The sequence below is a fragment of the Cotesia typhae genome, unplaced genomic scaffold, assembly GCF_013202065.1.
Source record: "Cotesia typhae breed Kobodo isofemale line unplaced genomic scaffold, CoteBio_Ctyphae scaffold_13, whole genome shotgun sequence".
NCBI classification, from domain to species: domain Eukaryota; kingdom Metazoa; phylum Arthropoda; class Insecta; order Hymenoptera; family Braconidae; genus Cotesia; species Cotesia typhae.
In genome coordinates, this window is record NW_027423774.1 from 19,548,242 (window position 1) to 19,573,702 (window position 25,461).

General features: G+C 29.8%; 4 protein-coding genes across 4 annotated transcripts in view; all 4 read left to right on the forward strand.

The window, feature by feature from the left end:
- The first annotated feature begins 1,443 nt into the window (after window positions 1-1,443).
- On the forward strand, window positions 1,444-5,692 carry Tam (DNA polymerase gamma, catalytic subunit tam). The gene is made up of 2 exons (XM_074254480.1): window positions 1,444-2,160; window positions 2,728-5,692. The coding sequence occupies exons 1-2, from the start codon at window positions 1,496-1,498 to the stop codon at window positions 5,690-5,692; spliced, it is 3,630 nt and encodes a 1,209-aa protein (XP_074110581.1). The 5' UTR covers window positions 1,444-1,495.
- Window positions 5,693-6,110: 418 nt separating this feature from the next.
- On the forward strand, window positions 6,111-6,732 carry LOC141534875 (putative RNA-binding protein EIF1AD). Its single transcript, XM_074254482.1, has 2 exons — window positions 6,111-6,377; window positions 6,483-6,732. The coding sequence occupies exons 1-2, from the start codon at window positions 6,111-6,113 to the stop codon at window positions 6,666-6,668; spliced, it is 453 nt and encodes a 150-aa protein (XP_074110583.1). The 3' UTR covers window positions 6,669-6,732.
- A 2,429-nt stretch (window positions 6,733-9,161) lies between these two features.
- Window positions 9,162-16,899, forward strand: LOC141534890 (neuropeptides capa receptor). Its single transcript, XM_074254510.1, has 6 exons — window positions 9,162-10,083; window positions 13,337-13,427; window positions 13,747-13,946; window positions 14,054-14,302; window positions 14,374-14,737; window positions 15,926-16,899. Exons 1-6 carry the CDS (start codon window positions 9,804-9,806, stop codon window positions 16,161-16,163), a joined length of 1,422 nt encoding a protein of 473 aa, XP_074110611.1. The 5' UTR covers window positions 9,162-9,803; the 3' UTR covers window positions 16,164-16,899.
- Window positions 16,900-19,870: 2,971 nt separating this feature from the next.
- The window catches only part of LOC141534922 (neuropeptides capa receptor-like), a 33,122-nt gene continuing 27,531 nt past the window's right edge, over window positions 19,871-25,461 (forward strand). Inside the window, exon 1 of the mRNA XM_074254570.1 lies at window positions 19,871-20,354. Coding sequence (XP_074110671.1) covers window positions 20,048-20,354 — 307 coding nt within the window. The 5' untranslated portion in view covers window positions 19,871-20,047. The remainder of the gene's footprint in view (window positions 20,355-25,461) is intronic.

Genomic DNA, 25,461 nt, shown 5'->3' on the forward strand with positions numbered 1-25,461 from the left:
TTTCCTGGAATACGTTGGAAATAACAGCGGAGATATGAAGATGTCTGGAGATTTTACTTGCAATGGAGAAGAAGTTCTTCATTCAGCTGATAATCTCGAAGTTACTTTGACAGAGTGCGAAGATTCTATTTGTACACAAAATAATATTTACAACTCGCTTGAAATATTTACACTCGCAGAGGATTCAGGGTTGGGAGCTGTGGAAGTATATACCGTTGGTTTTATTGAAAACAATATTGATCACATTCTTGCTCAATCTTCGCTTGAAGATCTTGAAAATGATAATCCAAAGTTGGCAGTTACTTTGCTAAGAGTCGCGTTAAATAAAATTATTGAGTGTCAAAGAAGATTACAGTCATTAAAAAGTTTTCTTCGTCTTCAGTAACTTAGTAGTTTATTATTTAGTTGGTAGAAATTTTGCTTACAGTGAAATTAAAAATTGAATTGTATTTTTTTAATAAATAGAAATTTTTTATTTACATCCAATTGTAATAAATTCTCTGTAATTTAACCTTTTAATTCTCTAAAGGCTTTATTTATTTAATTTCAAAGCTTTTAAGCGGATCATGAAATTTTATGGACTTATTTTTTTATTTATTTATTTATTTAGTAATTTAGTAAGTTTAATAAATTTATAAAAAATAAAAAATAAATTTATTTGTGAAAAAACTGTAAGTGCAATTTTTAAAAATGTTTTCTAATTATAATTTAATAAATTAAAAAATCAAAAATGTCGGCTAACTTTAGTATTTTTTTATAACACTGAAGTTGACAGAAATTAAACATTTTTTTGGAGTTTTATAGCAATTAAATTATTAAAAAAAAAATTTAATTAAAAAGTTTCACATGTGAAAATTAATGACATTAAAGTTAGCTGTCACTTGACAATTTTTTAATTTTCTTAAACAAAAAAATTTGTTCTAAAAAATTATTTTTAAAAAATTGCATTTTTAATTTATTAAAATTTCTAAAACAAGTCTATTTTTTTTAATAATTTTTTTTTCTATAATTTATTTATTAAAGAAAATTAATTGTGAAGTGACAGCTAAATTTAATGCCATGAAAATTAATAAAAATTACAAGTGAAAATTTTTAGAAGAATTTTTTTATTGTAATTAATTAGTTAAAAAAATTTTTTAAATTGACAGCTGACCGCTAACTTCAGTATTATTATTATTTAAAAATTTTTTTAATTTTTATTTATACATATATATGTTTTTATACACATCAATAGATAAAGTAGAAATCAAAGTAACCTCAGAAAAAAATGGAGCCTCAACGCAACATTCTCCACATGTGCATTGTTATTCTGATAATATTATTCAATATATGATATTTTTGTGCGTTCCTCTGGATATTTTCGAACCGGCTAAATATATTTTGACAGTTGACAACAAAATCTAAAAAAAACCCAGGTAAGATCATTAAAATTTTTTCTTAAATTATTTACCAGTTATTTTTTTCTGTATTCGACCTCGTGGTTCTAGACATAAAAATGAGATTCAAAGTTAAATTAATAAACATCTGCATCCGTCATAAATGTTCAAAGCCGTCAATAAATGTAAATGGAATAACTAAGCTGCAACCAAATTTTTCACTCCGTAAAGTCAAAGTTAAAAAAAAAAGTGCCAAGCCGATCAATACAAAGATAACCTCACCAGCTTCCAGAGACTTAAAATCAACTATCCACCAAGATGACGAGTATCAACAATTTTGCGCTGGAAATTCTAATAGCATCAAAAATAAAGGTAAAATAATTGACAGCCGACAATTAAATGATAAAAATTCAGCGTCAGCTGATAATTCAGAAAATCAAAGGCTGAATAATTGTGAGGAACGTTTCAACGAACTGAACATGCAAATGCTGCCCAAGAAATTGCACAGTCAAGTATTTAAGAGGGTCAACAATGTTGAATTATCCAGAGAAAAATTAAGCGATTTGCGAAAACAATTAAAAGCGTTTGGTATGAAAATAAATGACACTTCTAGAATTCCCAGTGCTGATATAGATCTCCCGCCGCTGGAAGGGGGAAATTTGGAAGAACACTTTTATAAAATAGCGGAAACTCAAGCTAGACCTTATTTTAAAATAGTCGAAGAGATGGTGAAAAAAATTCCTGAGATGCCGACTAGCTGGAAGCTTCAGGAAGGATGGACTAGGTATTTATAATTTATGATACTATTATTTAATTCTTTAATTAAACAAAGGTTAATCGTAACTCAAATAATTATTTATTTAAACGTTTCGTCAGTGGTTTCTTAATTTCATCAACAAAATTGTAAAAATATACAAATATGATTAAAACATAAAGTACACATTGCATTTGGTGATAAAAAAATACCTTAATAAAATTCTTGTTAAAATATTACAAGGTAAATGACAAATATTTACTAAAATCTTAGCTGTGATAATTTTGAATAAAAATATTGTAAATTTAAATGCATTATTTTTAACATTTTTATTTTTACTGATAATTGACGAAATGTTTGATTAAATAATAATTAGATTATTTTTAGTTAAAAATTTTATTATTTATTAAATTATTAAATTTATATATGTATATATTACTTAAATTATATATTAACTTTTAAAAAGACAATTTTATTTTTATTTCAATAAAATATTTACATTACTGTTATTTGCAATTTATTTTCAATAATATTTTTCAACTAAATAAAAAAAAAAAACGCAACCATAAAATAAAAATAAATTTTTATTATTTCTAGATACACCAATGCCAAAGTAGAAAAAGTGGATTACCCATTAGAGCCGGGAATAATATTCGATGTGGAAGTATGCATGAAGGAAGGTCCATTACCGACCTTAGCTACCGCAGTAACTTCTGAAGCGTGGTACGGCTGGGTGTCGAAATCCCTGGTCGGCGGTACAAGCCTTCCCGTAGAAAGTCGCTCGTTTACTTTGGACATGTTGGTTCCCATGGAAAGCACAAGTCTTGAATTCGGCAAGAAGCTGACTGATCATCAGAAGAAACCAAAAATAATAGTAGGACACAATGTCTGCTACGACAGAGCAAGAATAAAAGAGCAGTACTGGTTGAACCCGACTTGTGCGCGCTTTATAGACACCATGTCCTTGCACATAGCGATCAGCGGGATGAACAGCTACCAAAGGACCCTAGTGATGGCCAAGAAAAACTTGTTAGACCACGAAGAGCTCCAAGGTACGTCCTTGAATAATCTGGCCGACGTCTACAAGTTGTACTGCGGGAAGACCCACGAGAAGTCCATGCGAGATTTGTTTGTTGAAGGCTCGCTGCTGGAAGTCAGAAAAGAGTTTGATAAGTTGATGAATTATTGCGCGAGAGATGTCGTAGTAACTCACGAAATTTTAGAAAAATTATTTCCTCTTTTCAAGGACCGGTTTCCTCACCCAGTAAGCTTCGCGGGAATGCTGGAACTGGGAACTGCCTACCTGCCGGTAAATACCAACTGGTCCAGGTATATTGAAGAGTCAGAGGCTGCTTTTGAAGATTTAAATTACGAAGCCAAGGTCAGTTTGGCCAAAAGAGCTGATGAAGTTTGTAAGTTGATGCATGGAGACAAGTACAAGAAAGATCTGTGGATGTGGGACCAGGACTGGAGCACGCAGACTGTCAAAGTTAAGAAAAAGCCCACGAAATTAATTCCCGGTCCAGAAATTGATGAAGAAAAAAAAATCTCAGATCACGAAAAATATTTGACTGATGGTGAGGAAGAAATCGATGAATTGGAAGAAGAATTTGGCTTTTTGAAAGACACTAAAAATTTATTACCCGCTAAGCTTCCACACATGCCAGGGTACCCTGCGTGGTACCGTAAATTATGCATGAAACCTGGCGAGGAAAATTGGCTTCCCGGACCAAAGAATATCAGCACCTCGATGAAGATAACTCCAAAGCTTCTGAGTCTCACCTGGGAAAACTACCCGCTGCATTACATAAAAGAACACGGCTGGGGTTTTCTGGTTCCGTTTAACAGCGACCCGGATGTGGATACCCAGCTGCCGCTTAAGCAACTCCTAGCACAGTGTCCGCTCCCGATTAAACATCAACAGGACTCGGATATGAGTTACGCAATGGCCACTCTGCAGGCTAATGTTCAGAAGGAGTTGCACAAGACAGAATTTTGGAGAAATCGAAAAACTAAATCGAGTGTTGAAAAAGAATCAAGACCTGAAATATTTTACAAGGGAGCTGGAATTTGGTGCGACGTTATAATTGACAATTGTTGCTGGTTTTTCAAACTACCTCACAAAGACGGCCCGAAGTTGAATGTCGGGAATCCTTTGGCTAAAGATTTTCTTAACAAATTTTCAGAAAACGTTCTGGCGGGTTTGGACTCCAGCGCGAGGGAGGTCTTGAAGATATCAAAGATGGTATCCTACTGGCGGAACAACCGGGACAGAATAATGTCCCAGTTGGTGGTTTGGCTGAGTGACAATGACTTGCCAGGAATAATCCGTCGGGCAGGCAGCAGTGCTAGTATGTCATACCAAAATTATGGCGCAATAATTCCTCAGGTCGTGGTAAGTGGAACGTTGACTAGGAGGGCGACAGAGGCCACGTGGATGACAGCTTCAAATGCTCATGAAGATAGAGTGGGCTCTGAATTGCGAGCTATGGTACAAGCCCCTCCGGGGTACAATATCGTCGGAGCGGATGTCGACAGCCAGGAACTATGGATCGCTTCGCTGATCGGAGATGCATATTGCGCGGGTATTCAAGGCGCTACGCCCTTCGGGTGGATGACTTTGATCGGCAACAAGTCTGAGGGGACCGACATGCACAGTGTCACTGCAAAAGCCGTCGGGATATCGCGAGATCATGCCAAAGTTATAAATTACGCGCGAATTTACGGCGCGGGGCAAAAATTCGCTGAGAGACTGTTGAAGCAGTTCAATCCAGCGATGAGTGACGCAGAAGCGCTGGCAAAGTCCAGGAAGATGTTTAGCATCACCAAGGGAAAGAAAGTCTTCAAGCTCAGGAAGGAGTTTGTCACCGACGACTTGCAGGACTCGGAGTACTCCGGCTACGACGCCTCCAGACTCGCGAAACTCCACGGAAAGCCCGTGCAGGTGATGTTTGAGAGCAAGTGGGAAGGCGGCTCGGAGTCTGCTATGTTCAACAGGCTCGAAGAAATAGCCGGGAGCAAGCACCCGATCACTCCGTTTTTAAATTCAAGGCTCAGCCGGGCTCTGGAAGTCGAAGATGAGTTGAAGGACAAATATTTGCCGACCAAGATAAACTGGGTCGTGCAAAGCGGAGCTGTTGACTTTCTCCACTTGATGCTGGTGTGCATGCGCTGGCTGATGAGAGACAACGCCAGGTTCTGCTTGTCCTTTCACGACGAGATCAGGTACTTGGTCCCGGGGAGGTACAAGTACAACGCTGCGCTGGCCATGCACGTCACCAACTTGCTGACCAGGTCGTTCTGCGCCTCCAGACTCGGGATCCAGGATCTTCCGGCTTCAGTTGCTTTCTTCGCGGCTGTCGAGGTCGACACTGTGCTGAGGAAGGAAGCCAGCAGCGACTGCAAGACTCCCTCGAATCCTTACGGGCTCGAGAGCAGGTACGGAGTCGTCAAAGGGGAGAGTCTGGATATCTGGAAGGCTGTTGATAAAGCTGGGGGGTCTCTCGGGCCTTGGCACAATGCTTTGATCAAGAAAAACAAAGTTGATAATCAGCTTGGTTAATTAACTACTGGTTTAGATTTTTATTGTTTGTAGGTAGGTAAGTGGGTGTTATTGAGACGGATTTAATAGTTGGTTGAAGTTCTCACTGCTTATTTATAATAATAATAATAATAATAATAATAATAATAATAATAATAATAATAATAATTATTATTATTATTATTATTATTATTATTATTATTATTATTATTATTATTATTATTATTATTATTATTATTATTATTATTATTATTATTATTATTATTATTATTATTATTATAATTATAATAGAGTTTAGGCTGATGAAAAATAAAATAATAAATTTCAGCGGGTTAAAAAATTTTTCTCTTGATTCAAGTTAATTTTTTTTCTGTGTAAGAATAAATTTTTTTTATTGTATAAAAGTAATATTTTTAAAAATTGAATTTTACAGATAAAAATGTCAAAAATAACAAAACGTAAACACGTAACAAAGCTTCAAGATGATCTGAGTATTCCCCTGGAGTCGCAATCTATAGTACGACTTGTTGAGCCGCGGGGTAATAATCTTCATGAAGTGAGTGACAGTACAGGCGAACAATTTCTCGTTTCAATGCCGAGTATCTTTCGAAACAATGTTTATGTAAAGCGGGATGACTTTGTTCTCGTAGAACCGATACCCGAGGGTGGCAAAGTCAAGGCTGTAATCATTAAAGTTCTCACTGAGGTAGACACTAAATTTTTTATTTTATTTATTTTACTGTCATATTTTTATGTTATGTTATTTTTTATTATATAAATAATTAATGTTTAATTTTTTTATGGTTTTCAGAGGCACATTAAGTCCTACCGAGCGCAAAACGTTTGGCCAAAGGAGTTCGATAAAGAGGAACCGGAAAATAAAGCACCTGTAAATAAAACCAGTGATCAAGATGATGATCTTTTTATAAACACAAATCGTTGCAATCAGTTCACTAATGTTGATAGTGATAGTTCGAGTGATAGTGATTCAGATTAATTATTAATTATAATAATTCAATATTTAATATAAGGAAAAATTTTAATAAAAAATTGTTCAATAACTTACCTGTTCATTTTTTTTTTTTAATAACTTTTTTGTTGCTACTAGTAAATAATTTATTTTTAAACTAATTCAAAAAAAAGAATTCACAAAAGTCTTATTCCAAAATTGAACTGTACTTTACATTCATTTTATCCCAGCACTTTTCGATATCAAACACTCAAAGGAGATTTAAAACTTTGAAATAGAAGTTCTGTCACTTGGCAATGCGAATTTCGGCTGCGATAAGGGTTCATTGATCTTGCAAAAGATTATATTTTGTTTGTTGTTCCTCTAGGTCGTTACATTCGATCTCTCAACAGCGTATCCAATATCGGATTTTTATTCTACACTCAAACAGTCAACAAGGGACGCATTTATGTCCTAGTTTATTTCGATTCCCCAGAATTTATTCCCGACCAAATTTACTGCGATGAATTATTTATTACTTCACTAAAAACTTGCCGAGAAATTATCAATTTACCGACTGTTACAATTTTTTTAATTAACTTAATTACTGTAAAATTTAAATACTTTTGCAAAGTTTATCGAAGAAAGTTAAACATAAAATTCTACAAAATTATCTCAATCTAAAAAAAAATTTTCTGCATAAATCTTGGGGATGATAAATCCCGACAATTCTTAGCAGAAGAAGAAAAAAATTCTTATATTTTTTCCAGTAACGCGATACATGAAACTTTATATGCAAAAAAACGTTTCGCGTTTCTTCATTTTCCTTGTTAGATAGAAGAAAAATGCATTTTAGTTTTATTGTTATTAACTTTAACGGTGTATCTCTTAGATTATTTTATAGTATATTTTTATATATTATATCATTCCCAGTATTCATGACTGCGGATGGATTGGAGAAAATATTCCGTGGGAAGAAAATTTCCAATACATTTTTCAAAAGAGATTACATTCTTCCGTCATCGATATTAAAGTTTAGATTAATATTTAGCATCAAAATTGAAGAAGAAAGGAAAAAGTAATCTCTATTGTGACGAAAATTGAAGATTGATCAATTTTATAAAGATTTTTAATATAAAATCCATAAAAGAGTTATTATACTTTATTATCATTGTCATTTAAAAAATGAACTTGGCTTCCAGTTGTCGTATTTTCAGATAAAAATGATATACTATTATCTCGATAACAAGAGATAACTCAAGACATGTTTACACTTTTTAATGTGTTAAAAAAGCATGATACTATCTGTTCTTTGTCTTATTTTATATCATAGATGTTACTTATTAAATTATTTTTTTTTTTTTTTTTTTCCGTAATTGAAACTACAGAGTATTTGTTTCGCAGCGAGATTCCTAAGAAAAATTCCGATCCTTGTGGGACGCGCTTTTTCACGAGATATATGTAGCTAATAATAAAGTGTAACAAGCTCTAGCGAATACATGCTTTTTTAAAAGTTTTCTTGTCGGTAATTTTTTTTTCTTCTTTAAGGCTTCTTGTTGAAGAAAACCTTTTCACTACTTATCCGGGCAAATCACTCAATCAATCTTGAATCTATCGCTCGATAATACCTCGTATGTCACTATTACGCCCCAATAAATCTACTTTTTCTACAATTGTCAAAATAATGGATGGACTTGCTGAAAAAAGTTCCGTCAGAAACGGAGAAATTTATCACAAATCACGGAGTTCGCAAGTTTTAATCAAATTATCGAATTGTCTTGATAAAAATAGAGATGTTTAATTATTTTTATGAATTTTTTATAGAAAAATTATAAAAAAAATATAATTATAAATTAAATTTAACATATAGAAGCTTAAAAAAATATAAAATAAAATTATGAAAATTAAATTAGCGGATATCTGAAAACTTTTAGAATTTTTTTTATTGAAGAAAATTAATAAAAAAAAATTTTTTAAATTCTAAGTGTAATTTTTAAAAAATGTTTTTTTACTCATAATTTTTATTCAATTAAAAAAAATTTTTAAATGTCCGGTAATTTTAATATGACAGTAAAATTCTACAACAAAATAAAAAGTTTAAATCAATTCTAAATAATTATTTATTGTTTACATAAAAAATTAAATTATATAGATAATCAAAACATCAACAAAATGAAATACATATTTTTAAAAATTACTTACAGATCAATAAATTAAATTTATCAATTTATCATGAATTAAATATCAACAATAATTAAAATTTAGTTGAACCGTGAAATAAATTTCAAATTTTAATCAACTCATAGAAAATGAATGTGAAATACAATCAAAATGTTTGTAATATAATTCGATGTACATTTAATTCTACAATTATTTGAAAAATTTATTCCAATTAAATGACCCTCAAGCAAACAAACAAACCAACACCAGTGCAGTACTCAAACATCAATAGACGTTTTAATTTACTAAGTGTTATTGCGTGTACGTATACACTAGCTCCAAACAACTCATCCAACACTCACATCGCCCTACTCGTGAGTCAAGTGTCTTCGGCAGTCTGGTGAACAGTAGTATAGTAGGAGTTCTGTCATCAGATTATCGGCTAGTATTAAACACGATCTCAAGTAAATCTAAGCTCTGAAAAATTTTTTTTTTCTATTTCTTCTAATTTTTTATTTTAATTACTTGCCAATCCAATGTTAATTTTTTAGTGTCGATTAATTTTATGAACAGTTAAATAATAGTGAGTGTAATAAATCATTTATCCTAACTTTGTTTTGTAAATAAATTATTATGAAGAAAACTAAGAACTAAATCGGCTTTGCGATAGTTGAGTGTAATGTTAGAACAAAAGTTAAATTTAAAGTTTTGTACCTGAAAAAAAAAAAAAAAAAAAAAAAAAATGGTGCAGTGCTTTGAAAACAAGAATTGCAACTTTGCAGTTTGGATTTAAGGTCATCGATTCACTCGCGGATTTTACGGCAACAATAAATATGTCTTGTTCTTAAAAGGAAGCTATTGTAAAACGCCTTTAAATAAATTTTATAAAAAAGTATATTCTTCTTTTGCTACAAAACTTTCTTAGATAATTAAACATTAAGATGTATTTGATGACCGCAACTTGACAGCGGGCAAGAAAGGAGTTAAAATTTAACTTGCAGTACTCCGTAATAAATTTAAAAAATGGAAGGATCAGAGGAGCGGGACTTTGACTACTTTTGGCAGGCTCTGAACAAAGAAAATTTGACGGAAGAAGAGTACTTGACCAGAATTCTGGGCCCGAAAAATCTGTCGATGAGGCTGGTGGTCCCTCTTACCCTGGCGTACGTCAGCATTTTCGTCACCGGGGTGGTTGGAAACATCGCAACTTGCATTGTTATCGTTAAGAACTCAATGATGCACACTTCGACTAACTATTATCTCTTCGGACTGGCTATATCTGACCTAATTTTGCTCACCCTCGGTAAGTACTCTTCCTTCATTGCTACTTTTGTTGTTTTGTTCCTCCTGCGCTTGTCGAGCTCTAATTTGAGATTGGTTGGTTTCACTCAGCTGCTAGATGATTTATTACTTTTGCGTTATTTCATCATTTCATGTGTTTAAAATTAATTGTGTCAAATTTTTAGTGTAATTAATTGTTTCTTTTTTTAGAACAATGTATTTACTTGCAATTTTGTCTTGACATTGAATGAAAAATAAACTAGCCGACTTCTGAAAATTTTTATAATTTTTTTTTATTGAAAAAAAAATTTTTTTGTTAAAAAAAAATTTTAACAAGTAGAAAATTTTTGAAATTATGCGTGAAGTTTTTTTTAAAGGTTCTTTAACTTGCAATTTTTTTTTTTAATTTTTAAATTGTTTTTTGAACTATAATTACTTTATAAAAAAAATAATTAATAATAAATATTCGATTTTTTGAGAGATTTCATTAATTTTAACAAAAAGTTTGATGACAGCTTTAAATTTATAAAATTTATAACTTACCTATAAATTTTAAAGTATATTACAACAAATCATGTCACTTTAAAAAATGATATTTGCTATTGTAAACACAGATAGCTTTGAAAATTTTTATTATCAGTAACAATCTCAAATAAATATTATTTATTTATCTACGTAAAAACGTCCAACAGAAATAATTTGAATTGTAGGACCAACTAAATACATATTTACAAAACGTATTACAAAGGTAATACGTGTTTGTCACATGCAGTATGTTTACAAATATAACATATTAGCCGAAACACCAAGTGTGCATTGTTAATGATTAGATACGCTAAGGTTTATGTTAAAATTATAAATTATTAGGATTGAAACTACTTTTATATGAAATTTATAAGTTAATTTTGAAGTTTACAGTATTACAAAACAGCATTCCAGTATTTACTACTTTTAACATCCGCAGCCTTGAAAGCCTCAAAAATAAAAGTTTTGATTACAAATAAAAATCTAAACCAACTGTTGTAATAATAAATTATCAAAACTAAATATATAAAATTTATAATCTGAACATAAATTTTACAAAACACCATTTAAATTTGATAAATAATGTTAATTTTGAACATCTGTAGCCTTGGAAATTTCAAAAATAATAATAGTATCGACCAAATGTTATAATTATAACATCCTTGGATTAAAAGTTTTTATTTATTTATTTTTTTTCATTTATTAAATTAGAACAAAAAAATATTTTTTTAAATGTTGTACAAATAAAATGTTTTTTATTTCAATAAAAATTTTTAAATTTAATTTTCATAAATTTAACAGTCTTAAAAAACACTTTTTAATTTTTAAAAACAATTTTTACTAGATTAGACATCTGCAGCCTTGAAAGTCTAAAAAATAAGTTTTGATTACAAATAAAATCAAAATAAACCAACAGCTATAAATATCATCTAAAGATTCATTAGAAGCGAAGCGCAACCATGTAAGAGATCGAATATATTTAAAGAATCGAGCAATTAATCCAATTTAAAGAAAAGTGGATGGAGCCCAGTTATTAATGAGCAAATAAATGAAAAAACCAGGTGATTTCTGATTGACAAGTTTTGATCCACTTTTAATCAAGTGCTTATAAATTATGATACCCGAGATAGTGATAAGATTTGTAGTAAAATCACGTCTATGTGTCCACGACTCAAGAGTATGAAAGATTATTAACATTTATCGCTACGATTATTTGCACGAGATAACTGCGTCATTTACTTGGGATTTAACATTCATTTTGTTCATCTACTTTATTGTTTTATATTTGTTATTTATCTGTGCATTGTTTAATGTAACAGGCGCTAATTGGTGTTTTACATGATTAATTACTCTGTTAATTTGGCTGATCTTTACCCCTGGGTATTTTTGTAACGCTTTTATTGATTTTGCCAGTATATATATGATGCGGAACAATACTGTTCATTACTAGGGTTGCAATTGTTAGCGGAAATTACATTTGAAGGGTGTTTATGACTGCGGAATAGTTATTTTACCTTGTATTAAAAAATTCAGAGGATATTTGTTTGATTTCCATAAAAAAAACTTTATTAAATTTTTTTTAAATAGATTTTTTATAAATCGGCCTGTTGCAAGTGTATATTTTTATTTTACATTATATAATTGAGTTTTTTAGCGGAAAAAAAGAAAAAGGAAAAAATTACGTTATTAATAGTAATGTTCCAAATTTAAAAATAAAAAAATTACAGTTCGAAATAATATTTTTAAAATTCAAAATTTGAATTTTATTTTTTACAACTTTAAATGTAATATTTACATTTTACAATGTAATTTTAAAAAAATTTGTAAAATTACAATCTGAAATATTACACCAATAGAAAGCTTAGCTTGACTCAAAGAAAAAAAATTTTTTAATAAGGAAAATAATAAATTTCTTGAGTCAAGAGAAAAAATTCTTAAACTAAAATAAAATTCTTGGTTTAAAAAAAAATTTCTTGGTTCAAAAATTTTTGTCTTGAGTCAAGTTATCCTTTCTATCCGTGACATGATATAATTTTTCCTTTTTTTTTTTTCTGTGCATGAATAATCATAAAATAAGCTACAATTTTCACTATTAAATTTACAATTTATCTCAATTTTACAAATTTTAAGAGCGCTTTAAAATGATTATAAAAAATTTCAACCCTTCTGTGTGCAAAAATGAAACAATTTACTTTTTAATCAGATGCGATAGAATAAAGCTCACTATTTACGCAATTAAACCAAAAACTAGTGGTTTAATATAATTGAAAAAGGTGATTTAAAATTGAAAAAGGTTTATAACAAAACAGTTGATTAAATTAGGTGGCTGAGAGTTGACACATGCAACAGGTTGCGTTAAATTGGACGGCAACTCGAGTGATTATTTATTTTTTCAGGAAATTCTTCGTCTCGCCTCGGGGTCTAGACAATTTTATTAAATCCCTTATTTATATTTTTACTTCCCTATAGTTATTTACTTGAATATAATTTACAGATAAAAAAATTACAAACTACAAACTGGACGGCTAATTTTGATGAGCTTTTGTTACCGGATTACGTCTTTTGAGCAGAGAACGCATTTGATCTCGAGATTATGAGATTAATCTAGTTACGCTGTTTCCCCGACTGTAGAGCTTTGATAACTTACTTGTGTTTTTACAAATGTCAAATGCTCTAATAATTAATTAATTATAATTAATACACTTTACCCTATAAGTACCATAATTAATGACAGTATTTATGTTTTACAGGATTGCCTAACGAGCTCAGCTGTATTTGGCAACAATATCCTTGGGTGCTGGGAGTTACTTTGTGCAAACTTAGGGCTTATGTATCCGAGATGTAAGTAGTTTATAATTAATCATCATAAAGCTTAATTTAATAAAAAAAATTTTTTTCTCAAACAATTTTTTAATTTTTATTAAAAAAAAAACTTCTAAATAAATTTTTTAATTTATAAAAATTGAAAAAAAAATTTAATCATAATTTTTTAAGGAAAAAAAAATAATTTGAAAAATTAACGGAACAATAAATCAAAGTAAAGTAATTTAGCAAATAAATACCGCAATGTTACGAATAAAACAAAAAACAAAGAGAACATTTTTCACGGTTAAAATGGGGGTGCAAATAATAAAATATTTATTGGTGTAATTAATCACAGGTCTTCGTATGTATCGGTACTAACGATAGTGGCCTTTTCAATGGAGCGTTTTTTCGCTATATGCCATCCCCTGGAAAGCTACACAACAGATAAACCACAAAGGCCTATTAAAATAATATTCATGATTTGGTCTATTGCTTTAGTATCTGCGGTACCTTTTGCAATGTACACAAACGTTAACTACGTCGAGTATCCACCAGGTAATTACTTCTATTTACCTTCCGAATAATTGTATTCTAACCACTTCATTTGCAAATAGCTGACCACACAAATAGCCCAACAAACACTGAAGATTAAATAATTTCAGGGTCCGGCGAAGCCTCAGACGATTCAGCCTTTTGTGCAATGTTGCTTCCGGACATGCCGAACTTTCCTCTGTACGAGCTGAGCTGTATAATTTTCTTCTTGATACCCATGGTGATAATTCTCGTAGTTTACACAAAAATGGGCCTGAAAATTCGGAAGAGCGCTCGCATAAGGGAAAATTCAATAGTTCACTCCGTGCACGCGGAGTCGAGGCATGTTCAATCGCGGAAAAGTATCGTCAAGATGTTGAGTAAGGTTTTTTTATTATTAATTTAATATTAATCATCTCTTTGAATTGTAATTTAATTTTTTTAAAAATAGGCGTAGTAGTGGTGATGTTTTTTTTCTGTTGGGCGCCGTTTCACGCCCAGCGTTTACTTTATGTTTACGCCCGCGAAGCGGACTATTATCCTGACTTGAACGAGTGGTTGTACATCCTGAGCGGATTCCTCTACTACTTCAGCACAACTGTTAATCCGATTTTGTATAATCTAATGAGTTTAAGATATCGACGCGCGTTCAAGAAGACCATCTGTTGCCACAAGAACCAAAGAAGCCCCAACAGTACTATCATCCATGTTAATCACAACATTAATAGTAGTATTATTAATAACAGAGAAAGAAACTTTTGCCACTGTGGCTCTGATCGAATTCCTCATCGAACCAATTTTAAGTGCACATTTAGGTAAATATTTTTTTTCTTTTGTTACATATAAATTTAGATTTTAAATTTCACAATAATTTTAAAATTTTATGTAGGATAGAAAAAATTTATATAATATAATATCTGTGCATTAAAAATGTACAATAGTAATATTAACAAGTAACAATAAATATGTTATTTATTAATTGACCCCGAGCAGTGGTTCAATTGCCCCCAAGCAGGGGTCAGTTGAACAAGTCAACGCGTTTGCATCAATTAATGACTTTTGAGAATTCACGTTGTTTATTGACTAATTTATTCAGGTATCTAATACATACAAAATTATTATACATTAGCAATATTATACGTATTATAATTATACATAACATTTTTACAAAAGTTCTTTAAAAAACAAAAAGAAAAAAATCTTTTAAAAAAATTCTAAAAAATATATTAATTCATTTACTGGGATTTGAAATACTTCGTAAGATGATATAAGTATTATTTCGATCGGTTCAGTAGTTATCACAGTATAACCGGACAAAAAAAAACCGGCTCTCCATTTATTAGTACAAATAGAAGATAGATAATAACAGTAGACATAATAAACTAACATTCCAAAAAAAAAAAAAAAAATTATTGTTTAGTTTTGATTCGAATGATAAAAAATTGCTAAACTTCTGTTGGTTCAATTGACTCCCTTCACCCCTATATTCTCTCAATGCCGTTTGGCCTTAGCTTTGGCATAATTAAAAAATTTTAAAAAAAATACATATTGTTTGAATAATGTTTTTTAATCTATATTTTTATTCAGTCAAAGCTTTGACGAGGTTTCAAACTCTAGTAAAGTTTTAGAGTAATTATTTTGTGAATTGGGCCGATTTTTACCGAAATACTCTCCGCAAAAAAAAAACTTTTATCGTTATGAGCTATGATCGATTTTATCGCACAAACTGAATTGAAACTGAGCTTTGACTATAAAACTTTTATAGGAAAATTTAAAACTCATCCAAATGCTTTTTTCATCAAACGAAAACAAATTTTCCGATAAAAAAGTCAATCAACGGATAAAACTAGATTAAAATGTAAAAGCTATTGCAAAGCGGCGTATCACAAATTTTGGTAGTGATTCAATGGAAATGTTCAGTTATTTTTTTATTTTAACCGAGTATGATATCCATTTTACTCGCATTAATATTGTACTTTTTTTTTTTTTCTATATAATTGCAGGAGTACGATAGACCAAGCAAAGGAAATGCTGAAGCTAAATTCAACGCGGCATGAATGCAACAGAGGAACCAAGTCGTCTATTGATTACACGAGTGTCAAAGTAACCGAGGAAAATAATGCCAGAGGGATGTTAATTAGCAGACATACGCCTGTCGACCATCAACTGAGCAATGAGAATATCAGCAGTCACGGTAACGGAGTTAATGAGACTATTTTAACAGTCAGCAGCGTTGTTTAATTTATTATTTTTTTTTTTACCTGTTTTTCGCTATTGTGTCTTGTAAATATTTTTTATTAGTATTAATTAATTTTTTTTTCACACAATGGTTTATTAGTTTTCTCCAAGCTTCAATACGAAAAGAAGTAAAGAGTTTATTATTTTACTATTACACTGAGGAAATAATGAATTGCTTAGTTGGAACGGAATATAAAAAATTCATATATATGGAGATGAATTTTAATTCCCTTGGAAATTTTTCATGAAATAAATGTTTTTCAATCATCGAATTTTTGTAAAAAAAATTTATAATTTATATATACGGTCATCGATTTTTTTTTTTTAAATATTGTGCTATGATATTTTATATTTTGTACACGCGTATAAATATGAAAATTGGATAGATTTAAATTGAATGGTGTATTGATAAAATAACTAATAGCTGTTCATTCCCGCATTGTATTTCTGGAATTATAGGTAAATATTTACCAGAAAATATACAGCGCGTTCTTGCGCATCATGAAAAATTTGTAATTTAATGATGACTAAATCCATCAATGTTAATTAATAATTTATTATAAAATCAATATTTAATATTTGTTTAATGGATTATAAAAATTTAATTATTTAATAATTAAGCAAATTTAAATGTAAAATATTTAAACAATTTATTAATTTAAAAATATTACTTTAAAATTGTGTTACGAAAATTTATAATTAAAACTCATATCTTAGTAATAAAACAAAATTGCACTGATGAATTATTTTTTTCTTTAATATTGGAGCTTACGAAAGTTTAAGCCGAAGAAATATCAGACAAATCCCGCAAGACTGAAAAAAAAAAATAAAATTCGATATTGAGTTCCCAAAAATAGCTTCTAGTTTAATAACTTCCCTATAAACCAGCGGTTCGTATAAATAATTAGCTAATTAACGAAACAGATGAACTAATTTAATTAAACTTCAATAATAGTTTATCTGGAGGTAATTTGAATGGTCGCGTGCGTATCAAGAGAACAAAACTGTTTTGTTCTATTAGAGAGCTTATTTGATCCTTATTTTTTTATCTTTTCAGACCAACGCTGACAATATAAAACATACAATACGATACAATATTGAATAAAAAAAGTTTCTTTGATACTTTAGTAATTATTCTACATAAACAATGGTGTAAAAAACAAAAAAAAAAAAAAGTAACAAATGAGAAGCGAGGGTATTTGGTATAAAACTTTTACTCGATCTTGTACGAAATTTATCGGGAAGTTAAATATTAGCAAACAAATGAACCTTTTATAAATTACAATGCATTAATTAGAATGCAAAAGTTTTTAGATAAAATTTCCATCTAAATTACTTGATTGACTGTAAAAAAGTTTCGTCTATTCTTTGGGACATGTCCGAAGTAAAATGGCAAGCGTGATTCTGCTGAATTTTCTCATTTTTTTTGGACGCTCAATTTACCGTTTAATTGGATTGTTTTCGGAGTTGTCTCTATTTATATTTACTTTTCCAATTATTTGGTTGTCTAAATTTCGTTCAATTACAAGGGTAATTTATTTATTTTAAATTACTAATATTTTATTTATAATTTTAATAAAAAATATTTTTTATTTTGGTTAAAATTTTAAGCGACGATAAATTTAAATTTTTATACAATAAATTTATTTAATTAAAATTTTTAATTCAGATAATAATTGTATTTTTCTTTATCGGATTGGTATTAATGAAAATATATCCCACACAAATTTATTTAAACGAATATCAAAATGAAAATGTCAACAGTGAAAAGCTATTTTGTGCAATTTTTGAGCGACATATTCACCAAGGAATATACTCGCCAATAATCAATGACAATTATTCAATATTAATTAATAAAATTACAAAAAATAATTCCCATGACAGTATTATGCTAATTTCCGTATCTCTAAGCAATATTAATTCACCGAACTATGTAAATATCACCAATGACTATTCAAATATTAATAAACGGGAAAATTTTGATCAACTGGAAAATTCAGCGATGGAATTATCATCCGATGTCAATTATAAAAAATCTATTCATGTGATTGCAAACAAGCGATACGAATTGAATGAAGAAATAGAATCCCAAGAATTTATTGTCGAGGCGGAGTCGGGACTGCAGGAAGAATCTCAATCTCGTAATTCTGATTCTTCGGGAAATAAAATTAACTCTGATATAAATTCCTTAGTTGGAAAAATAATTGAATCCGAGAAAATCGAACATGATCGGCGATCTTTTGACAACGAGGGTCTTGTTTCTCCGGACTCCAGTGACACATTCGTCGGAATTAACGAGCTGACATCGGTCATACCCTCCGAGGAAATTTATGGAAGGTTTTCCAAGTCAAAAGTCGCCAGCCGAATAAATTATCTTAAATTAAACAATGATAGTAGAAAAATATCGCGTGAAATTAATGAAGAAGAAATAGAAAAAGTTGTTGTCGTTATTAATCCAGACTCTGCGTCGGAAATCACTGAGGACACTGTAATTTTTGATTAAAAAATTTCGACAATTTTATATTTTCACCGGAAACAGATTTTATTAATATTAATAGTAAAAATCAAAATAAAGTTGATAAAACTATTGAAAATAAATTGATGTAAAATAAGCCATGGAAATTTACATTCTAAAGGGAGCTTTTCTGATAAATAAGAAAAGAAGAATAACTTTAAAGTGCAAATGAAATTTTTTATCAAAGGAAATAAAATTCGTTATATATATAGATTGCAAAAAATTTTCAGATCAAGTGCGAAGCGAAAGCAGGCTTTATATTATTCATTTAGTTGTTCATAATACACGAAATAGAAGAAAACACCTGATTAAATTGTATGGGTAATTAAATATTCGATATGATCAAGTTTCAGATAAATAATTTAATATTTAATTATAATTTTTATGCAAATTCACTAAACCAAACACCACGATTTTATTTACAAGAAATTTAAGCTACAATCTAAAGGAGTGACATTTAAATTGTATGGAAATATATAATCTGACACTGACGATGAAATGCTGTTGGTATAAATAGTTTAATTTAATTCTCTTGTTAAATGTATGGTCAATAATTATTTAGTTATTTTAAAGGATATTTTTAAATTAAATTTTAATTAACAATTTAATTTTTTATTTAAAAAAAAACTTTCTTCTTTTATAACTTAAACAAATAAAACTATCATATCTTTTTTTTTTTTTTTTTTAATTTACGAAAAACTCAATTAAAAATTTGATCAAGTATATTATATTAATAGTAAATTCATAATTCCCGGAGTTGTTATTATTAAAATAACCTGAGGATGATTAGTGAGATAATTTTGCTGAATTAATCGAAATTAATTATCGATCTGATGTCGTAATATTAGTATTCTGAAACGTTCCGCGTATTCAATCGTAATTAAATCTGTTGGCTATAAATAATCACGATAATGGGATGGATAAATTAATAAATAGAAAATAAAGTAAATGTAGTGAAGAGAATGAGGTGATCCGAGTGACTAGCTTAGTTTAGGTCGTGTGTCTTTGGATTAAAAGTGGTGAGGAAGAAAATTGGATGCAGAGTGTCTATAGTCAGAGTATGTGGAGGTAAAGGCACTAGAAGAGAAGTAGACGCAGAGGGTGGGTTGCGTAGTAGACCAAACGGGGTTCAAGGGTGATACCAGTACGACGTCGCCTCATTCGTCCGCGGTCTTGTGAGCCGCGCGCTCTCTCGGCCTCGTCATGTTGCTCCATTAACTACTAAAACGCTCGTTAATAATCCACTGACTAATCTAGTGGTGAATTCGATCAATTTCACCCCAACCAGCCAATTGACTTTCATGATTTTTTTTTTCCAGTGATGTAAATAAATTGTGTAGTCTGTGATTTTTTCTTCTGTTTTGTTGTAAGAATGGATGTCATGGAATTAGAGACGATGAATTTAACCTGGGATGAACATTTCATTTTTTTAATGGAAAATTGGACGCGTCTTAATAACATGAGTGAGGAAGAGTACTTGGAGTATCAGTTGGGACCTAAACATTTGAGCTTATCTGTTGTTGTACCGATAACTGTAGTGTATGTGATTATTTTTATTATGGGGATTGTCGGGAATATTTTGACTTGTTGGGTTATTCTTCGTCATCAATTGATGCAGAGCGCTACCAATTATTACTTGTTCAGTTTGGCCATTTCTGACTTATTGTTACTTGTTCTCGGTACGTATTTTTTTTTTATTTAATATTTATTATTATTACTTTTGTTCCAATACACTGAAAAAAAAAAAAAAAAAATAAAATAAATGATAAATTTTTTAATCAAAAAAAAAATTATTTTCAATAGTTTGAATATTCTAGAAGAATTTTTAATAAAAATTAAATTAAGAAAAAATTATCCTTTGATTTAGACAATTGAAAATTTTTTAAAAAAATTTTTACAGAGTTTAAACAAAAAATTAATGCAAATTTTTAAAAATATTTTTTTAGTACTAAATTTATTTGTTAAAAATTTTTTAATGTCAGATGTCTGCTAATTTAAATATTTTATAAAAATAATAAATTTAAATAATTTTTTTCAAAATTAGATTTCTAAAAAATTACAATTTTTCACTGAAAATTTTCAACATAAAAATAAATTATAAATTTATTTCCATAAGCTAGTTTGCAAAAGTTAAACGTTTAATTAGACAGAAATAATACAATTTATTAATTACCAAGCTTTACGGTAAGTATTGAGGCTCACAAACGCAAACGTTAAACTCAAGAAGAATTCTGTAGCAGTCTCGCAAGATTAATTAACCTTTAGCAATACTTTACCCGGCTGACCAAACCGAGTTATAACTCCTAGCGACACAGGCTCGGTATTTCTCCAAAAACGTTATGAAAAAAAAAAAAAAAAAAAAAAGAGTTACCCTCTGATCTTATTTTACTCATTAAACAGCGCAAGTGTTTGTAGAAAAGACGATAATCTTGGTTGGAAATAAAAGGACGATAAACAAATTAGCCAGACCAGGAAAAGTACCGTGCGGTAAATTAATTTAAAAATAACGCTCAGGGGTGGTTAATTTATTAATTAAAAGTTCCGGTGAGAAATATAACGAGCTTTTTTCACGAAGAGTAACAAAGGTCGTTGTTGAGTGCTTAGTAATTTAAAGAAGCTTTTAGGGTAATTAAAAATACTTAATCGCCCGCTTGGGTGACTAATATTTTTCAACGGCGATAAAAAATGAATCCTCTTATTAAAAAAACTTCCTCCCGGAAAACGGAACAAAAGTTTTGTAGGTCTTCGGAACCTCCCAAACCGTAACTTTGTTTTACCGAGTGCTTGTTAATAAATGACTGTGACAATGGACCAAAGGAGCTTTTCTCAACTGAGTTTCAGAGGTATTAATTAGTTCGTCTGGTTTAACTACAATACAAGCAAGAATGTTGCTAATAAAAAATTGTTGACGTGTTTTTCTTTGTTCGCTTTAGATCAAAATTTATTTTTTCGATCCTGTAAGCTTCAATTACTTTTCCTTTGTCGATTTTATTTTTATTTTGTATGAAGCCTTTATTGTTGGAAGCAATAAAATCTTATCTGTTGAATTTTCTTCTGATTGAAATTGAATGACAAAATAAATAGAAAGACCAGATTTTAAATTATTTTTATTTGAGAGGTAAAAATTTTTCTACCACTGTATTCGAATTTTGAACGACATATGCTGGTTACATGTGCAGTTTTACAGCTCCATTTATTCTAAAAGTTTCAAGCTGTCTGTCACCTGAGACACAGATAAATTCGCTCAATAAATTTAACTGAATCACGCTGATCAAAATTACAATTGTAGATTGAATTGTCCCGGGACATGACAACATATTAATATGATTCAATTTTATTAATATCAGACTCTTTAATTTATTTTCTTAAGGATTTAAATTTGTTACACTTTCTCACTAAAATTCTGCAATCAATTTTGACTTTAAAAAAATATTCAGACTTTTTTACAATAAATTTTTTACAGAAGAATTATCAAAAAAATAATTTTAATATTTAATGTTAATAATAAATCTTAATTTAATTTTTGAATATTTATTATTAATTTTTAAAAAATTAAATGAAATAAAAATTTGAAAAATAACTTCATAATATAACACAATAATTATCCACAGAATATAATATGAATTTTCGAATTTTACTTAATGGTTCAGTGAGTCTCAATTTAGATTCCATTTAATTCAGTGTTCATTAAAAATTTGAACAATCAGCGTAGGAGGATAAATCATCGTCAGTGAGATAACATCGAAACATGCAAATATTTATGTCGAAAGTTTTAAATGCCAGATGCCAACACCCTATATCCTATAAATATAGTAAGTGTTCTATTGATTCGATGCCAAAAGTTTGCTAATTGAGGAATCAATGCCGAAAATTAATTATTCAAAATACGTAGGGCAGAAATTTTGAATCGCTGATTTTTTTATTAAAAGTTTACATTATAATGTCGGTATTAACGTTGGGAAAATTAATTAAGACATCGGAATCTGCAATAAAGGTGAATTTGTATTAAGGTCTTAAATTTACGTGAATACGAATAATGAACCTCTGACGATGTGCACTGAATTTACTGCATTGCAATTCCGGAGAGTTAAGATCCGACTCTAGAAACTTGAAACTTGTTGGATTGCGATTAGGCTCTCACGACTATTGTGAGTTCTTCAACTCGACCGAAACAGTCAACAGAAATTATCATAACTTTGATGGTGGTTCAACTTGTCTTGAGAGACAATAAAAGCTTTTGAATTATTTATTAATTAAATTAGTTTTGTAAAAAAATAAATTATAAAACAAATGTGAAAAGTTGCTCATTATAATTACGCGTATCACATTAATGTCAAGTAAGAAGTAATAATAATTAAAATAAAAAAAAAAAAGTTTATGCCCTACTGCAGTACTATTTTGTGTCAAGATACTTTTTAATTTCAATAAATTATGGCGCCGAAAATTTCGTATTGTTTTCTATTTGGGCATTCAGCCAACATGTATCTCCTCGCTATTGATTGCAATTCAATATACAACTTCGAAAGCACAAATAAAGCTTCGAAAAATTTTTTTACATTAAAATAAGTGTCACATTAACAATAATTTAAAAAAAAAATTAATTTTCACTCGAATGAACTCATTTTAAACGTAACTATTACATTTTTTATCCTCTTTTATTTTCAATATAAATGTATAAATTTCAGGATTAAATATGACATATTTCATTCAAAGTTTAAACCTACTCTAAAAAGTATTCAAACGCCAGAGGAATAAGAACATAAAAATATCAACTGAAGCATATATTAAATTTTTGCTCATAATATATTCCCTCGATTATTAATTGTTCTATTTCTACGACACAAACACGAACAATTCAAAAAAGTAGCAGAAAAAAAATTCATACTTTTATTTATTTTGACAAAAGAATCAGCTTGGATTTTTTTTTAATTTTTATAATCCTGCGTTGGCGGTTAAAATTCAAGGTTTGTTCATGGTGCAGTTGTTTACTCGATATTCAATATATCTACAACTATTAATTCGCGATGAGACGCCAAAGAGCTACCAATTACCGAGTTCGGTCTCGTGTACATCATTTGGGTCATTTCCTTCTGATTTATCCGCTGACGGGACTGTAATTATCGTGTCACGCCCAAGGGTCTCATGATAAAGACATTAATATGATATCCACGTCCCGAAGTTCCATGTAATCTTCTATGTAATCAGACCCGACGTCAATTTAGTCCTTGCATAGGAAAAAGCTCTTTATTAAAAATAAAAATATAATTAATCGAATTTTCCGGACCACTGAAGATGTCTAAATCTTCTAGACAGGAAATGTACAGTGACACAATTAATTATCAAATACAACTGAATTGGATCACGAAAATAGCTGACCGTTGGGACATTCAGTAGTAGCTACCCAATTGAAATGTGTAGCTTGTGGAAATTACGGTAAAGAAATTCGCCCTGATTTTACCTCACTTAAGATTGACATTAATCTTGTCCTTGTCATTTATCTGGGTTATGGTTGGAAACAATTGCTGAGTTCTGGAGCTTAGTAATGAGAAAATTCGCCAATTAATCTTTAAATTGAACTTTTTTTATTGAATTGATAGCGAATTTAGTTTAACGTAAGACAAAAGTAACATATTGAAGGCTCTAATAGCCGCCATAAAATACAAAAAAGATAAAAAAAATTTCCAGGACCTTATTTTACCTCAGTATAATTTTTCATTTCGGAATAATTTCATCATTATACTCAACAGCGCATAAATCTTTCTGTGTAGATTAGGTCTCCGAGCACACAGAATTTATATTTCGACGTAGAAAAATGCTAGATAAACAATTCAGTTTCACAGTAGAGCAAACAAAGTCCTGACAGACGTATCTCTGTGTCCAAAACATGCCTAACATGAAAAAATCTCCCATCAATCTGAGAACAAAATAAAAATCTCACTAGTCAGAGAAATAAAAAAAACAACCACGATATGAATAAGTAAATTTGTTGGACTGATATTTTTTTTAATTCTCTGAACTACCAAAAAAATTATAAAAAGTGGGCAAGTAAAAGCTTAATCTGAATATAATTATGTGAACTTTGATATTAATTTAATAGATTTAAGTTATTTTTGACGGCTAAGAAATTATTTTAAGATAAAAGCTCGAAATACATGCAGTGAAAAATTTTTTTAAATTCTTAGAGTAGCAGAATGAATTCGAAAAATAATCAAAATTAGACGAATAATAGCATAAATTAAAATTAATTACGTGAAATTCGAGATTAAATTGATAAATTTGAGTTATCTTCTATAGTTTGAAAATTATTTCCATAAAATTGACAGAATGTTAATTTTTTTTTAAAATAAACAAAATTTTCAAACACCCACAACTCGTAAACTAACCTCGGACTTGATCTTGGTATCGTGGTATTGATCCACAGAATGAGCAAATAATTAAAATTATGACATGAGACCGGATACAACAATTAGATTTCTGAAGAAATTAAAAAATTGAATATTTTAACTGAGATACTCGATTTAATATTTATTTACCCGGTAAATAAACACCAATTTCAATGCAAAATTACTTACCCTCTTGGATCTCCGATTCTGCACCGATCTCACTCCATTTGTCTGACTGAATACATTCGATTGCTTTCCATTAAAAGACCTGTTAATGCTTACTGTACATACCAGACTCTTCGTAGCACACTAGTGCTACCGGCACTATTGAGATAGCTTAAAGTGCGTCTTTATTCCTACTCTTGTCGGTGGTTAGACCATAAAGTGAATCTGGCAAGCTCTC